Here is an 18,997-nt window from a genome sequence, read left to right as displayed (position 1 = left end):
AAAGGGTTTAGCCTATTCCAGGAGCCAAGAAGGGCCATTTTTTTTTTTTTTCGGTACGCAGGCGTCTCACTGGTGTGGCGTCTCCCGTTGCTGTGCACAGGCTCCGGACTCGCAGGGTCAGCGGCCATGGCTCACAGGCCCAGCTGCTCCGCGGCATGTGGGATCTTCCCAGACCGGGACACGAACCCGTGTCCCCTGCATCGACAGGCGGACTCTCAACTACTGCGCCACCAGGGAAGCCCAAGAAGGGCCATTTTTGAAGAGCGGGATCTGCCTCTAATGTCATCATGAAAGAGACAGGTTCCCATAGCCAGACATTATCTCATAGTCACAACTTCTGACACAATTAAACGTTTCTTTCGCTAAATCACTAGTATTCTAACCCTCAAATGTCTTCCATTTATCAACACTTTTGACTTTTGGAGGAAAGTTAAGCACACATAGAATCTCAGAGAATATAGGATTAAAAATGTTTGCATTAATGTATTTGATAAAGTGATCAGAGGAAGATTAAATTACAACATGTATGATGTGATATTACAATAAAGCCCCCAAATTATTCCAAGGTGTATATAACACAATTGGTGATGGTCTCCTGAACTTCTTCTACCCCAGCCCCTGCTGCTAAACATGGGTGCAGAGGCTAAGGCTTTCTCTTCTGCGTGGGGTGTGAGGTGAGATAGAGAAAGAGTAGCTGATCCAGCCTCTGGATTCCAGGAGCCGGCAGAAGGATTCCCATGTCCTCATGTTTTTCTGGCTCAATTTTCCAGATTCTTTAACTGCAAGTTTCCTGAATTCCATGCCACACTGTCCTGGAGTCCCAGCCAGCCCCAAGGTGGGGGGGTGGGAGTGGGGAAGGGGAGGTAGGGGGATAGGCGCAAACTGAGACAGGACTGTGTGGATCCGTGGCTGGAGCCTTACTGACACGTTGGCCAGCTTCAGCCAGGCCATCCCATTAGCCTTACAGAAGCACAACTGCATCTGTCACACAACTGAATTTTTAGGACTCTGAGCATGGCATTATGGAGGTCTTCTTTCACACCCATTTTGCTGTGATATTTAGAACTACACCAGATAAGACAAAGTGAAGCACAAGTGTTGATTTATGTAAGATGCATAACTTGAGTCATTGAGCAGCCTGTGCTTTCCTGATTTTCCCCAAAGCCACCTTTTCCAGTGCCCTACTTCGTCCTTGTGTCTATGGGCATTTTCGCTCTTGCCCTAGGGGTTCTCAGAGCTTTAACAGAGGATGCAGGTGTGATGGGGGAGATTTAAAGGTGGCTGCATTCCACTAAGCCTCCCACCAACCTTGCCTATAAAAAGAGGCGGTCAGGGAAGTTACATGAGGAGGTAAATCGTGCAGTGCCACAGGGGCTTCTTGCTTGGGGATGACACGCAGTACAGAGCCACATTCCTTCTCCAGTCCATGAAGATGAGTTTGTGCTATTGGCTGCAAGGAGGACAGTGGAAGAATGACTTTGGTCCAGCTCTACTTGGGAAGGAGACAGCAGGACTGCCATGCTCCATCCATGCCCTCCCACCCTGCAGTGTGTGTGATGTGGAGGGAATCCAGAAGGTCTGAGGCAAGGTGGGGACTAAACGGGGGAGCAGACAGACCTAGAAGCACCCTTCCACCAGATGCAGCCCATGTGGGGAGCACTCAGGAGACCGCGGGCTCCCTCAAGGCCATTGCATGATTTGCCCAGTGGTAAGGGTATCATCAGTCATAAGGTACGGGGAGGTATGTAAGCTGAGGAGACCTATAAAACTGAGGGCTCCTTATTGTTCCACTGGACATGGGGCTGTTTCATCCCTCAAATTTCCCTTCTTTTGCACTGGAGCTGATGTATCTCCCTTGTGATATTCCCAAAGGTCTTAGTCAAGTGGAAGGTACAGAGGGAGAAGCTTAAAGATGGAGCCTTGTTCTTGCATTATGAATCTAAATTCACTTGATTAGATTGCATTTAGCACAAGATATCTAGAACATCTAGACTAAACAGACAGGGGGATTTGAGTTAGTAAATTAAAGCAATTCTAAACATAAAGCTGTATTTTTGTAGTACTAAATTTTAGTACTATCCTATTTGTGAAATATAATGTCAAATATACAGGGGGAAAGAAGAGAGTGGACTCTTTCATTATTACACAGATTTCATTTCACTTTCCCAAAAGGAAACTGACTCAGTTAAATCTGTGGACAGCATGAGTTGAGCCTCACCTTGCTCACAGTAGACTCCAGTGGTTCCTAGTGGACAGTGACAGGTGTATCCATGAGGCAATGAGACACAAGTTGCTCCTTTGCTGCAGTGGTGTGGAGGGTCATGCTCAGGGTCGCAGGTGGAAACTGTCTCCGTGCAGAAGGCTCCTTTCCATCCACTAGGACAGTTACAGCTGTAGGATAAGAAAGAAGGCAGCATGATTTGAGCACCTGATGGGTATACACTCGTATATCCTCCTGATGTTAACTTGGCAGTTTTGCCTGAGGTTCCAAGACAGAAAAGATGTTGTATATGAAAGCCAATTGTGATTTAAACTACCAAGATTCACATTGTCAAAGGAAAGAGCTAATAACTGGTTATGGGATTACTGGACTCCACATTAAGGATTTTAAAAGGTTCAGCCCATGGAAATTGAAAGAAAATTTTATAAGAATCATTTCTTTGGACAAAACAGCATTATAAGTCCCTCTCCTCAACCCCACCCCACCACCCAGGGGGAAGGCTGTGGATGGAGTGGTCTCCTAACTTAAGCCTAGAAAAAAGAAGTTCAGCTTCTATATGTTCCCTGATACTGGGGGATGCACAAGCCCAGCTCCAGGGGCTGCAGAAGGAGCCTCAAACCCTTCCAGTGGTGAGGCCAATGGTAGTGAACCAGACAGGGTTCTGTGGCACTCTGAGTTAGGATCAGCTTGGGGACATATAAAAGGGACCTTGCCCAGAGGGTATCCTGGTATCTGAAGGAACCGTGGCAGTAAGAGGCAGTCAGTTTATGGCTGGAGCAGAATCTGAGGGGTAAAGGACAGTACTCATTCTGAAGAGAGACTTTGTCTTGGTTTAGAGAGTGATATTGGAAGGAGCCTGGTAGGGGAGTCTCTGATGGACTCAGCAAAGGTAGAGTTGACAGATAAAATGCAGGACACCTACTTAAATATAAATGTCAGATAAACAATAAATAATTTTTTAGTATAAGTATGTTCCATTCAATATTTGAATTTCAGCTAAGCAATATTTGAGATATACTTAAACAGAAAAATTACTTTTTTTTTTAATCTGGAATTCAGATTTATCTGCGTGTCCTGTACTTTTCTCCCTAAATCTGGCAACGTTACAGTTAGGGCACATGAGGGAAATGGTTAGCTTGAAATCCCTGCCTGGCACAGAGAACACTAAACAATCAGGTAAACAGTGTGAGTCAAGGGGGCCATTTGAGGATGGTGTGGGTGCAGAGTCAGAAACCACTGGCCCAGGGAAAGACAGCAGCAGAAGATCACACCTCCTCCTGGGACCTTTCATTCATGTGTTGAGACCTGGCTGGGTTTAAGGGTAATAGCCTTGAAGAGTAAAGTGTTATTAGTATTTTGAAGTGGACCATTTGAATTAATGATTGAGAGTGTATTTTTAAATTAAAGAGTTTATTAGTCAAGAGAAACAGAAAGTTCAATGGACCTCCCCATGTTTTAATTCAGGACCAAGAAAAGGATGACTCTATGAAATATGGCCTGGGTATTTTGATAGGGATTGCATTAAATTTGTAAGTTGCTTTGGGTGGTATGGCCATTTTAACAATATTAATTCTTCTAATCCAAGAGCATGGCTATCTTTCCATTTCTTTGTATCATCTTCAGTTTCCTTTTTCAGTGTTTTACTGGACATGGGGCTGTTTCACCCCTCAAATTTATCTTCTTTTGCACTGGAGCTGATGTGTCTGCCTTGTGATACTCCCAAAGGTCTTACTTAGTCAAGTGGAAGGTACAGAGGGGGAAGCTTAAAGACGGAACCTCATTCTTGAATTTCAGAGTTCTCAGAGTATGGGTCTTTCACCTCCTTGGTTAAATTTATTTCTAGGTATTTTATTCATTTTGATGCAATTTTAAATGGGATTATATTTTTACTTTATCTTTCTGATAGTTCATTTTTAGTGTATCAAAATACTCATGACATTTTTCACAGAACTAAAGCAAATATTCCTAAAATTTGTATGGAAAAACAAAAGACTCCAAGTTGCCAAAGCAATCTTGAGAAAAAAGAACAAAGCTGGAGGTATCATCTCCCAGACTTCAGACTATACTACAAAGCTACAGTAATCAAAACAGTGTGGTGCTGGCACAAAAACAGGCACATAGCTCAATGGAAGAGAATAGAGAGCCCAGAAATAAACCCATGCACCTGTGGTCAATTAATCTATGACAAATGAGGCGAGAATATATAATGGAGAAAAGACAGTCTCTCCAACAAGTGATGCTGGGAAAACTGAACAGGTAGATGTAAAAGAATGAAATTAGAACATTTCCTCAGACCATATAAAAAAAAAACTTAAAATGGATCAAAGACCTAAATGTAAGACCTGAAATCATAAAACTCATAGAAGAGAATGTAAGCATAACACTCGTTGACATAAATCATAGTAATATTTTCTTTGGCTATATCTCCTAAGGTAAAAGAAATAAGAGCAAAAATAAACAAATGGGACCTAATTAAGCATAAAAGCTTTTGCATAGCAAAGGAAATAATAGACAAAAATGAAAAGACAGCCTATGGAATGGGACAAAATATTTGCAAATGTTATTACCAATAAGGGGTTAGTATCCAAAATATATAAATAGCTCATACAACTCAATATCAAAAAAATACCCAACCCAATCAAAAAATGGCAGAAGACCTAAATAGACATTTTTCCAAAGAAGACATACAAATGGCTAACAGGCACATGAAAATATGCTCAACATCATTAATTATTAGAGAAATGCAAATCAAAACCACAATGAGTTATCACGCCACACCTGTCAGAATAGCTATTAGCAAAAAGACAACAAATAACAAGTGTTGGCGAGGATGTGGAGAAAAGGGAGCCCTTGTGCACTGTTGGTGAGAATGTAAATAGTGCAGCCCCTATTGAAAACAGTATGGAGTTTCCTCAAAAAACTAAAAATAGAACTATTATATGATCCAGCAATTCCACCGCTGAGTATATATATCTGGCAAAAACAAAAAGACTAATTTGAAAAGATACACGCACCCCAATGTTTATAGCAGCACCATTTACAACAGCCAAGGTATGGAGGAAGCAACCCAAGTGCCCATCAACAGATGAACCATAGATTTTTCCTTTTACATTTAAGTCTTGATACTTCAGAAATTATTTTTTTGTGTGTTTGATATGGGGTAAAGATTCAATTACAGTTTTCCACATGGATAACCAATAGTCCTAACACTCTTTATTGACTTCGTCATCCTTTTTCACTGATGAGCCCTGTCCATTTATGCAAGGTCCTGTGCCTCTCCATCCTGTTCCATTAGTCTGTTAGTCTGATCTTGTGTCTTAATTTCTCCCACTTTATAATAGGTGGCAAATTCTGCTACCCTTGTTCAGGGTTGTTTTGGCTATTCTTAGCCCTTTGCTCTTTCACATATTTTCCCATCAACTAGTCCCAAATTCAAGATAGGCAAATTTTCTTGCTTTCTTCTTGTTGTAAAATGGGATTTATTTTTCATTATTTTTACATTGAGAGTGTACCTCTTAGGGGCCCCAGGCCTGTGAGCAGTCTCCTTAAAATTCCCCACTTGTGGCAGTCCTTCGCTTTTAGGGCTGGTCCACTGTAACCTGTGCAGCTCTCAAAGGTAAATTCACACAGCCCCAAGGTTTTGACAGGAACTCGCAGCAAAAGTCAACTTTGACACCTATTTTCTAGACTCCTGTTTTCATTTCATATTGTTTTTACTTCAGGTAACAGTGTTCTGAAAATACACATTCTATATTTTATTCAGATTTGAATATTTTCATTTGGAAATATCATTCAGTATATATAATCTCCCATACTTTCACAAACGGAACTCCCTATCAATAAACTTTTTTAAAAAGAAATAAAACATAATATTTAGAAACATCTTTCTATATTTATTAACTCGTACAACTTCATATTTAATGGTTTAATATTATTTCATTGAATTGATGAAATATACTTTACTCTCACAGTCACTTGTGCGATATTAGTTTATATATTATGTTTTTAAGTTTTCACTTTCTACAAACAACACTGTGATAAAACTATTGTAACTAAATCTTTCTGCATATCTATGATAATTTTCTCAAGATAAATTCAAATATTACCATGACTTCTAGGCTTTGGATACCTATTCTAACCTGCCCTCCATAATAATTTTATCAATTTACATTACTATCATCAGCTTATGAGGATGCCTCTGAAATAACAGGTTTGTATGTAATTGAAAATATGGAACACTTTTACAGGCTTATTGTTTTTTACTGACCCAATAATCATTATTTTATATTTTATTAAAATAAAAATGTTTTAGGGTCTGCCTAATTTTTATTTATTTATAAATAAATTTCACAAATTTTCACATATTTATCAAGAACATATTCATTTTGGGCAAAAGACCTTAATAGACATTTCTCCAAAGAAGACATACAGATGGCCAATAGGCACATGAAAAGATGCTCAACATCACTAATTATCAGAGAAATGCAAATCAAAACTACAATGTGGTATCACCTCACACCAGTCAGAATGGCCATCATTAAAAAGTCCACAAACAATAAATGCTGGAGAGGGTGTGGAGAAAAGGGAACTCTCCTATACTGTTGGTGGGAATGTAAATTGGTACAAATATAGAAAAGAGTATGGAGGTTCCTCAAAAAACAAAAAATAGAGCTATCATGTGATCCAGCAATCCCACTCCTGGGCATATACCCAGATGAAACTATAATTTGAAAAGATACATGCACCCCTATGTTCATAGCAGCGCTATTTACAATAGGCAAGACAGGGAAACAACCTAAATGTCCACCAACAGATGAATGGATAAAGAAGAAGTGGTATATATACACAATGGAATATCGCTCAGCCATAAAAAAGAGTGAAATAATGCCATTTGCAGCAACACGGATAGACCTAGAGATTATCTTACTAACTGAAGTAAGTCAGAAAGAGAAAGACAAATACCGTATGATATTTATGTGTGGAATCTAAAATATGTCATAAATGAACTTATCTACAAAACAGAAACAGACTCACAGGCATAGAGAACAGACTTGTAGTTGTCAAGGGATAGGGGGTGTGCGGAAAGAATGGACTGGGAGTTTGGGATTCAAAGATGCAAACTAGTATACATAAAATGGATAAACAACAAGGTCCTACTGTATAGTACAGGGAGCTATATTCAGTATCCTGTAATAAACCATAATGAAAAAGGATATGAAAAAGAATATATACATATATGTATATAACTGAATCACTTTGCTGTACACCAGAAACTAAAACAATATTGTAAATCAAGTATACATCAATAAAATAAAGAAAAAACAACATATTCATTACAAATTCCCATATTTTCCTTTATAATTTGGCAGTCTAATCAAATTTGTTTCACCAAAATTTATTTCTCTCTCTCTGTATATATACACATACATACATATCTATTTAGTAACTACTATGTGCATAGCACTCTGCCAGGTCATACAGATGACAGGTGTGTCAGGTGAGGGCAATGCCCCGGGAAAGCACTCCTGGGCCACCTACTCTGAGTGACCAAGTGAACGGCACAGAGAGGTGCTCCTGGGACCCTGAGACCAGCATGGGGAAGAGCTCGTGGGAAGAAAACATAATTAACAACACAGCACAAACACACTGTTAGACTTTGGTTTTAGGAGGAATTTAAAACAAAAATTCTCAACAGTTTGGAACTTAGAGGTGGAGGCATAAGGCACATACATAAAAAGGTAAAAAATAAACAGAAGTCTCTGAGGGATGTTGCCATTTCATTAAATAATGTGTTTAGATGGGCCATGATGAAAGAAAATTTATATGCTTATTACATTTGAGTTAACAGTTGTGCAAAAAATTTTGAAAAAGTTGTATGAGGTTCTCCAAAATGGAGAAAAACAAAATACAGAATTAACCTGTTATAGAATTACATAATGATTTTGATTATTGTTTGAAGATCACAAATAGCATAAAATATGTAAAGGTCTTTTATATGAAAGTAGATTGTCTAACCAATTACAAAAAAGAAACCTCTCCAATGTCATTACCTTTGAAATTGATGATTGTACCATCTAGTGGTTCAGTTTTATTTACTTGAAAAAAGAAAATTAAGAACAAAATTAGTCTCACTGCCTTAGAGACAGACATGACAATGGTAAAATATTTATTTTACTATTAAGTAAATGTTAAATCACATTAGATATAATATAATACGGATGTTATAAACTTACTTGAAGATAATCTTTTCTAAACCTTGAAATTAATTCATTAACATCTGTTCCTTTAATCACAGGTTTACTATTCTTCCCTGAGGAAGATTGGTTTTGGAGAGGTATGTGTGCGGGGCGTCCACATAGTGGGAAAAGCAGAAAAAAACAAAGAGAGGTAGATATTCATTCATTACACAATATTTCCTGTTATCATTTTTTACATGCTATGTGTCTGACACTGTGCTGAGCAATGAGCCTTCCACAAAACATAAGCCCCCATTCTTGACCTCATGGACTCGCTGTTTGAGAGGGGATCACACTGGTAAGCAGACAATTTTAATACAATGTGATAAGAGATAAAATGAATACTCTTGGAGCCCACTGGAAGGACACCTAAGCAACCTTAATGAGTTCAGGGAAGGCTGCTGAAGTGAGATTTGCCAACAAGAATGAGAGCATTGAGGGGAAGGGGCAGGAGAAGAGTAGGCTGGAGAAGGAAACTGCATAGCAGGCTGAGAGGGTTCAACCTGTAAGTGACACAGAGATGTGCAGGGGGTGACCTGAATGATGAGCTATATTGAAGAATATTGACCTGGTATGTATAGGATGACCCCATAAATGCTCTAGTGATGTAGGTTCACTCTTGGTGGGATCTTACTGAGCTTTGGCACTGTAGTTTGTTTTGTGGGCCGTCAGACTCTGTAACCATAACTCAGTTCTTCCAACTGTTGAAAGCCGCTCCAGACAATCCACAAATGAATGGACGTGGCCGTATCCCGATTTTATTCACAAAAATGGGGGCTGGACAAGATTTGGCCTGTAGGCCATGGCGTGCTGACCCTACACTAGATCAGTAATTCCATGGGAGTAGAGGTCAGGGCTCTTTGCTCTCTGTTGCAGGCCCAAGACCTAAAGCAGTTCCTGGCATATTGGAACTTTTCATTGAACATCCTGGGAATAAATAAGTGAATGACTGAGTCATGACTGGTTTAGGGAGATAGCTGGATGCAGAATCGCCTGGACAGGTAAATGGCTCTGAGGATGGAAAGGTTGACGGGGGTGTGAGAAGCACTTGGTAGGTGTGTTGGTACGTAGATGAAAGATTCTAGTAACAGAAAACGTTTCCGGAGCTCAGCTGTGCCAGGCACCCTGCTAAGCACGTCAAGTATGTTGGCTCATTCAGTCCTCCTGACAGCCCTCCTAGGGGACTCCTGTCCTCAGCCTCATATTATGGGGCAGAGACTTGAGGATCAGATCAGTAAGCAAATTACATGACTGGTGATGGGAGAGGGGTCCATCACAATTGCCACTCTTTTTCTCTTAATCTCTTGGAAGACTTTGGGGTTTCAGGATTAAATGACTGAAAGAATATGGTGCAGTTATTGGGAATAGGGACATTCAGAGAAGAATATAGCTTAGTAGGAAAATATAAAAATCTACTTTTAGTTATACTAAGTTGGAGGTGAGAGCAGGTGATAACAGGCCTTTTATCTCCCTTTAAGTACCTAATGAACTGGCTCTTGAACTTGTTGAATATTGAGAATGTAAGACAGATTTGTGAGTTAAGCAGAACAGCAGTCAAAGGGCTAAAGCATCCACTAGATAGTAGCTAAGAATACAAAAAAAACCCCTGAGGAATCATTGATATTATACATAGAACTGTTTTCTTATCTCAGGTCCAATCCCCAAATGTTATCTATCCTCAATTCTTAATACATAAGAACAATTTTCAGGTTCTTCTACCTCTAAACATGGAGAGGTGATAATGCAGAAGAAAATGTTAGTCATATTCAACATGATGAATTTAACTTTCTTGTAATTAGACCATTCTAAGACTTCTGAAGTTTAGGATGAACATTGATGTATAAAAATTAATTGGAAATGAGATGATAGAAGGTTTAATATTCTTTGTTTTAGTATCATTTAAACATCATTTACTTGCTTACTAATTTTTCACCACAGAATGAGTGCCATGCTCCACTCTATTTTATACCACGGTGAATACAAAACAGAAAACATAGTATTGCCCCTAAGGACTTTATGATAATTTATTTATAACAATGCATTTATATAATATATATGTAATACATGTAAAATATACTGTTCAAAGATTATTTGGGCCTCACTTTAGTGCCAGGCACCATTTAAAGTACTTTATATGTAGTAACTCATTTCATTCTCATATTTATTCAATGAGATAAATGTAATTATTAGTCCTCAGTGTGCAGTTGAGAAAGAGACTTAGAAAAGTATAACCCCTGGTTACTCTATTTTTTCAGTTTACCCATCATACAGATTCTGGTTGCTTTGGATAAGAGAAAGCCTTTTATACATATTGAGCCTAATGAGGGCAGAGTTTTAGAATTCTCATTATGAGATGAGAGCAGAAAGAAAAAGTTCTTGGAAAAAATTCACCTTGAGCTAGATCTGTAAGAAATTTATGGCTACAGGTTTGTGAGTTCTCTATGCATAAGGAAAATCACAGATACAGCACTTAAAATGAAATCTATGTGGTGTGATAATAAAGCCATATGAATAATGGAATAAATGCATGTTACTTAGCAATGCAGGAGCATATGGCCTGAAGGATTCCACTTCTGCACATATAACATATTTCTCCATGATTTAAAGGAAAAGAGAAACATAGCTGAATCTCCTCCTCCTTAGACCATTTGTTGTGTTGGATGGCTTCATTAATGTCACTTTGCTTTCCTATATAACTTATTTCCATCTGAATAATAAGTTGGGAGAATAATGTAAGTGTGATATGATGGATATCATTTTATCTGCTAAAATTTATTGGATATCAAAATGACATGCTCAAAATTTGAGCCTTTGAAAAATATACAAACAAGTGCTAAAACAAACGGGCCTCCCTGTGCACTGGAATGTGGTCATGTCAGGACTCAACGTACTTACAGGGAAGGGTGGCGACCATCACTCTCCCTGCTGACGTTACCCTATGGCTTTCCATTCCTTGCTGGGGAGATCACTCACCAAACTCTTTGATGATACCTCACGGAGTAAGAAGGATGAGATGCAATTACTCTTTACACACTAATAAAAGTACTGGCAGGGCTTCCCTGGTGGCGCAGTGCTTGAGAGTCCGCCTGCCGATGCAGGAGACGCGGGTTCGTGCCCCGTTTCGGGAAGATCCCACATGCCGCGGAGCGGCTGGGCCCGTGAGCCATGGCCACTGAGCCTGCGCGTCCGGAGCCTGTGCTCCGCAAATGGGAGAGGCCACAACAGTGAGAGGCCCGCATAACGCAAGAAAAAAAAAAACAAAAAAACAAAACAAACAAAAAAAAACAAAAAGGTATCATGTAGGACTAAGTAGAATTTGAAAAGGAATTTGAAAAAAAAAAAAAAAAAAAAAAAAAAAAAAAGTACTGGCAGCCATCTGTGGGCCTCAATACTAATGGTTCTGTTCTCCAGGTAAGTGCCCAAACGTATTATGTTAACAGTTGGACTCAACTCCTCTTAAAGAGAGAATTGTCTTTGGGAAACTCTCTAGGTGAGCTGCTTGGAGTAGATGGTGGACCCTAGTTGCACTGATGTGAGCATAAACCTGTACTATAAAAAGAAAATAGCTAAATTGCTCTGGCCAAGGCCAGGAGGGAAATTTGGTTTATTCTAACCAAGAGAGTCATTTGGAGCAAAATGAAGCAACGACAAGAAGACAAAGAGATGGGGTGGAATGGCCATGTATTCACTGCTATGGTGGGATGACCAAAACACAGGATGAGAGTTGTTTAGGTGGATATAAACTTTTCCCTTCTATATCTGCATGCATCCTGTCCCCCTGCACCAACATAAACAGTCTGATTCATCTCAAAGTGAGAGTGGCCTTGTAAACTTAGTAGAAGTCAAAGAGGTTGATTGTCACTTTTAGGCATACATGGTCCAGAGTAGAGGCTGTGTGGGTGGAAGCAGGACCATGGAATCAGAGATGGCTTTGAGAACATTCACCTTTCTCCTGGAATCTGCATTAATCTTGGAAAGGTCTTTGGACTTTCATAGTTTATGCAGATCTCAAGGATCTTATAGAAAGTGAATGACATCTGAGTTACACAAAAACCAAGAGAGAAAAGTTATTCCCCTTAAACCACAGTAATAAGGAGGCTTGATAAAATCTACACTGAATCCTTACTTTTGACTCTTATTTTCCAGCTACTTCAATAACAGAGGAACAGAAAGTAGGAATTTAATTTATAATTTACATCCTTCAAATACATTTTCCATAGGTGGCACCAAATAATGGATTTACTTTGTTTCGGCAGCTAAGAACTGAAGATGGGGAAAGATCGGAATAAAACATCCCCCAATTTTAAAGGTAGTTATCTATAACTGGTGCAATCATGAATATATATTTTTTATTTTATACCTTATGAATTTTACGAATTAGACAAAATGTGAATTATGTGTACTATTGTTTTTTAATTCAAATGTATACAAAAGTAGAAAAAAATAGTATCAATGAACCTCCTTGAACCCATTGCCCGCTTCAAGTTATCAATTCTCAGCTCTTTAGTTTCACTGTTTCTTTCTCCACAACTGTTTTTTCGCCAAAATCGTTTTTTTTTTTTTTTTTTGCGGTATGCAGGCCTCTCACTGTTGTGGCCTCTCCCATTGTGGAGCACAGGCTCCGGACGCGCAGGCTCAGCGGCCATGGTTCACGGGCCCAGCTGCTCCGCGGCATGTGGGATCTTCCTGGACTGGGACACGAGCCCGTGTCCCCTGCATCGACAGGTGGGCTCTCAACCACTGCGCCACCAGGAAAGCCCTTGCCAAAATCTTTTGAAGCAAGTCCTACTTTATCTGTAAATACCATAGTATGTATCACTAACAGACAAGAAACTTTAAAAAAGAAAACCACAATAGTATTATCAGACCCAACAAAATTAACACTAATTCCTGTCATCTAATTTTTGTGTTCAGTTAATTATGATTGTCTTGAAAAAATGTGTTTTTGACAATTCATCAGAACCCAAATAAGTTCCACAAATGCACCTGCACAGTATGTGTCTTTTTTTTTAAGAAGATGTTGGGGGTAGGAGTTTAGTAATTTATTTATTTATTTTTGCTGTGTTGGGTCTTCGTTTCTGTGCGAGGGCTTTCGCTAGTTGTGGCAAGTGGGGGCCACTCTTCATCGCAGTGCGGGGGCCTCTCACTATCGCGGCCTCTCTTGTTGCAGAGCACAGGCTCCAGATGCGCAGGCTCAGTAGTTGTGGCTCACGGGCCTAGTTGCTTGGCAGCACGTGGGATCTTCCCAGACCAGAGCTCGAACCCATGTCCCCTGTGTTGGCAGGCAGATTCTCAACCACTGCACCACCAGGGAAGCCAACACAGTATGTGTCTTAAGGTTTGTTACTGAGATAAAAATTCTCCCTCTGCATTTCTTCCCACACATGCTATTTTTGTGTCACTTGTCCAGTAGAATTTTCCATTCTGGATTTGGCTGTTTATATCCTTATAATGTTAGTTAGCTTGTTTTCCTCTATTGCCCATATTTCTCATAGAGGCTTTATTAGATTCACATTTGGGCTGCTTTATGGGTGGGGCTGTGCAGTTCTAAATACATCACGTTAGAGGCACACAATGCTTGTTCTACATTTAATTATGTTATGACTGATCAGTTGGTTCAAGTGGCGTCAGCTTGATACAACCATTGTATAGTTTTCTATCAACCTTTCACTAAGTAGTTCAAGCAGCCATTATTTCCTTGGTGGTTACAAAATGGTATTTCTCATTTCTATTATTTATTCTGCACTGTTAGCTCAGCTCTATTAAAAGTTACTCCTCATCCACTGTCTGGCTAGTTAATATTATTTAGTGTTATCTATTGCTGCACAATAAATTACCTCAGAGCTTAATGGCTTAAAGCAACAATAAACATTTATTATAATGACTCATAATAAGTCACTGTGTTTTCAGGCTTTGTCACCTGCAAACTCATTCTCTATCCCACTGCCCCAGGGGGTAGATGAAATACAGTGTGACTATTATTAAAACTGTTCAGTGGATAGGATCATTTAACTGTTAAATTTAATAGTTTAAGGAAGGCAGAAGTCATAAACTGTCATTTCCAGAATATCCTATTATTTGCACAGGTCAGCCTACTCAGGTGGGAGGAGACTGCAGGAGGATGTGTCTACCAGGGACAAGAATCCCTGTGGGCTGCTTGGAAGCTGGCTACCATTCCTGCAATACAGTCTTGATAGGAAAGGAAGGTTGAACACTTTCTCTTTATCAAACTGCAGAATAAGTGAGTGGTGCACTAGCAACCTCTAGGGAGACAAGTTTCTTTTCCTCCCTTGGTGGGGGTGGGTGGAGTATCATAACAACTATGTGCACTTACATACTGGCATGTTTAAAGCCAACACAGACGTTATTCTGTGTATTTCTGAAGTCCCATCTTTGGTCAGTGGGAGTCTCCTTAAGCTGGCTCCTGTCTTCTTTTCCAACGGCCCTAGTAGTCTTTGATATCTCTCGCTTTCAGGCACAAGAAGACATCCAGGCTCATAGCATACATTTCCTACCCCAGACTTGAATGTCCAAGTCTCCAAGAAGTCCTGATTTATTTTTAGTCAAAAATGGCATTTGGAGATGACAATTTTGACACTAGAGCTATTCATTGCTGCTGGGTTATTATTGTTTCTAGGTTACTTTAGTGGACATAGCTAAGGAATACGTTTTTTAGAAAGAGAAAATTAAGTCATGAATTCATATGTTATTTCTAGTTCAAAATAAAGATGAAAAGATTCTTACTTCTTTCATTTTATGTCTATATCTCTTTTCTCTTATGCTGAAGATCTTTGTTCCTAATGATATTAACATAATTAGTAAATATTAACATAATTACTAATTTTGTTTATATCCATCCAGCCAGCCAGCCATCTAGAATCTTGCTATCTAGCTATTTTTATCTGTAGTTCCAAAATAACAATAACAGTGCTACCACTAATATCAAGACCACAGGATGCAATTTAGGATAGCTTTATGATTCTTTTTGTCCTTAGACTATGACCTACTGTACAGCTAAAATACTTTAAAAATCAATTGAACTAAATCTCTATACTTGGTTATGGCACCAACTTGAAATACAGTTAAATTCATTTATTTTCTTATTTTCTTTCAATGTTTAAGAATTACTCTTTTTCATTTTTTGATTTACCAGGTGAAACATTTACCTAATCCCCAGTAAAACTGTAAAGCAAATTGTATTTTGAAAAGCCTAGCTTTCATCCTATCACTTTCCCTTGTTCTCTTCCTCATTCTATAAGTAACTATCTATAATTTTTTTCTGTAATCTTCCTTTCTTTTCTTAAAAAAATAATGAGCATATGTGTATGTGTGTTATGTGTATCTATATGTATATACTTATATCTATTTATCTACATCTAACTATCATTCCCTTTTCTTACATGTTTCTTTACCCTTTATTCACCTAATGTATCCTGAGGATCACTCCATAGCAAAAGATAAGGATTCTTTCTTTATAGCTACAGAGTCCTCCACTGTTCAGCTTTACAATCTAGGGATTAACATCTTTTGCTTTAACAAATAGAGTTTGCTCTAGTAAACTTCAGTGTCTGTTTCTCTACAGCCTCACCACTAGATGAGTCAATTTTTTTTTAGCTCTTTGCTAATCTCATAGTTAAGAAATACTATCTGTCTTAACTTGGAATCCCTAGAAAATAGAGACTAAAAGCAATTCCAAGGAAATAAGGAACCCTCTGGCAAGTAAGCAAGAGTGAAGGAAAAGCAAAGTAGGGGGAAAGGAGGAAAAACTAATTCAGGGTAGTGAGTTACCAATCTAGCTGCATGCAGTTGGTTGCTTGGTAAGGGGAGTGTTTCTCCAGAGACTGGATAGGGTGATACAATTAATCTGAGTATACTGCAGGGAAAAAAATTATAGCAGGAACAGATAGGTTGACATCCGGTCATGATACACCCTGCCTGACAGATTAAAGGATTTACACTGTGTTGCTTTGACAATAAAAGACAAAATTTTGGGTGGGAAAGTGATAGGAGCAAAGAGGCTTTTAGGAGGAGCCAACCTGGATTAGAGTAAGGAGAGTTCAGGCAACAGGACACTACTTGGCAAACAATCACATAGTCCAGTAGGGGAGTGCTGGAAAACAGGACTAAGTACTGTTGGATGAAATGTACAGAAGCAAAGAATTCTTAATTTGGAGAGTTTAGGGGTCTCTCTGATTGGGATCTAAGGAGTTTGTAAACCTCTAAAATTTTATGTAAATTTTGTGTCCTAAGTATGTTCATTGCTCAGGGGAAAGGATTTTTAGCTTTCACCTGATTCTTAAAGGCATCTGTGAGCCAATAATTAGGAAACCCTGGGTCACTGAACTTTTGTGTTCACTGATCAGTTTATGTTGTAAGTATACCTCATTTATGAACTTAGTATAAATCTCTGATGATTCACATTTTACATCCACATTCTCTGAATTCCTATTGTACTTACTGTCTGTGCTGCTCAGTTTTACATCTAGCTTGGTTTTCTAAGATTTGCTTTTCCTACACTGTGCTTTTCTTAAAGGAACTCATCTGCATATTGCCCTCAGTCACTGTCAAAATATGATTTTAGGGTTAAGCAAAGTGCAACTTAAATGAAGTAAAATCTGCTTAAGAACACATTGTATCAGGGTGGGGGGTGGAGGGTGGGATGAACTGGGAGATTGGGATTGACATATATATACTAATATGTATAAAATAGATAACTAATAACCTGCTGTATAGTACAGGGAGCTCCACTTTGCTGTACAGTAGAAACTAAACATTGTAAAACAACTGTACCCCAATTAAAAAGCAAACACCCCCCCCCAAAAAAAAACAATGCCACATACACTGAACATATATACTATGCACTTGCTTAACTATTTCACTAAGACAGTGTCCTGCAAGTGGAAATGCTAGGTCAAAAAAAAAAAAAAAGGAACACATTGTACCAAACGTGAACATATAGGGCTAAGTTAGAACTAAAGAAAAAAGTGTTTTCAAACCTTGGCTACCTACTAACAACAGCAATAGTTTATTATGTTTTTCCTGTTGCATCAGAGTTCATCCCAGGAGCACAAAGGCCTTACTGGGATGTAATACTGGGATGTAATACTGCCTTGTTATCCTCCTCTCATTGGAGACATTGCATTCGAATGCAGCTGGGTCTGTGTGTGCTGATGTATTTGGAGCAGGAAAGCAGGGCTTTGTTCAGTCTGCTGGAGCCCAGCGCTGGGTCCAGCCTCATCGGACCCCACCCCTCCTTACTTGGCATGGGAACAATGCCTCCCACCCCCAGCTGGGAGGCACAGAACTACAGGGGAGAATTTTGAGTTCTTTTAAAAAAATTTTATACCATTAAGCTGTGCATTGTTGAGACATTTTGACCACCTTTCAGATTTAGCTTTTAAAATTGATTCCAAACACTGAAATTTATGCCTCTGAGTTAGGACTTGCCTCTTGAGCATTTAAAAAATATTTTATTATGTACGTTAGTTATTTTTCAGGAAAAGACTGAACTTTAGTTTTGAGTTGTCTATAATGTTACCTAGAAATTCAATTTAATATTACTCTGCTTTGGGTGAAAAAACATAGAGTCATATAAAATTAAGAGCCTGGGACTAGGTCAAGTATAGAGGAAAACTTCTTAAACACTATTGAAAAGTATGTTACAAAACCACATCTTTGGGCTTCCCTGGTGGTGCAGTGGTTGAGAGTCTGCCTGCCAATGCAGGGGTCATGGGTTCATGCCCCGGTCCGGGGAGATCCCACATGCCGCAGAGCAGCTGGGCCCGTGAGCCATGGCCACTGAGCCTGCCCGTCTGGAGCCTGTGCTCCACAACGGGAGAGGCCACAACAGTGAGAGGCCAGCGTACCACAAAAAAGCCCCCCTAAAACCCCACATCTTTTTCCTTTAAAAAGAGGATTCTTATTGAGATTAGAACAGAATTACAAAAACTGTCAAAAAGAATAAAATTCTCCTTAAACTTCTGCTGTTACTGGAGCTAAATGTCCATGAGTGGAAACATTAATATTTTTAAATAGTTCTATTGAGGTATAGTTTACACCATACATTCACGTCTTTTAAGTTCAGGGAGCCATAATTTTAATGTCATTATATAATAGTCACAAGAGCTATTTCTGACTCTACAGTAATGCTTCACATGTAGTTAATATACTAAGTATTTTGTTGTTATATCAATAAGATGATCCCAAACATTGGTCACAATTTCAATGAGAAAGACTTTAGGATCTTGTTAGGAAACGTGTCAGTGGTATCACTCCCGTCGTACATTATTACTCAAGTCTACTTTTTATTCAGATCAAGACTCTCCTGTTAGGCTGTGAGACACAACTTTCCACACACACAGGAACTCATGAAATCTCCAGGGTATGTGTTATCAGGGAAGGTACTTCCAACTTGGAGAAAATACAAAATGCCATTTGAAGGTATATCTTTAACATTGTTTTTAAAAAATTAAGAATAAATGAACAGATTACATCCAGCAGATAAAGAGCTTTTGTTACATTATCTTAAAAATGGTCCTTA

General features: G+C 38.9%; 1 protein-coding gene across 1 annotated transcript in view; it reads right to left on the bottom strand.

Moving 5' to 3' along the window:
* The window catches only part of EYS (EGF-like photoreceptor maintenance factor), a gene marked incomplete at its 5' end in the record, with an annotated part of 885,136 nt that overhangs the window by 39,775 nt on the left and 826,364 nt on the right, over window positions 1-18,997 (bottom strand). The window contains one exon of the mRNA XM_007449587.1: window positions 2,219-2,391. Coding sequence (XP_007449649.1) covers window positions 2,219-2,391 — 173 coding nt within the window. The remainder of the gene's footprint in view (window positions 1-2,218; window positions 2,392-18,997) is intronic.

Source organism: Lipotes vexillifer, unplaced genomic scaffold, assembly GCF_000442215.2.
Source record: "Lipotes vexillifer unplaced genomic scaffold, Lipotes_vexillifer_v1.1 scaffold793, whole genome shotgun sequence".
Taxonomy (NCBI): Eukaryota; Metazoa; Chordata; class Mammalia; order Artiodactyla; family Lipotidae; genus Lipotes; species Lipotes vexillifer.
The sequence above is the reverse complement of the archived record's forward strand: the minus strand, read 5'-3'. Positions and strand labels throughout refer to the sequence as shown.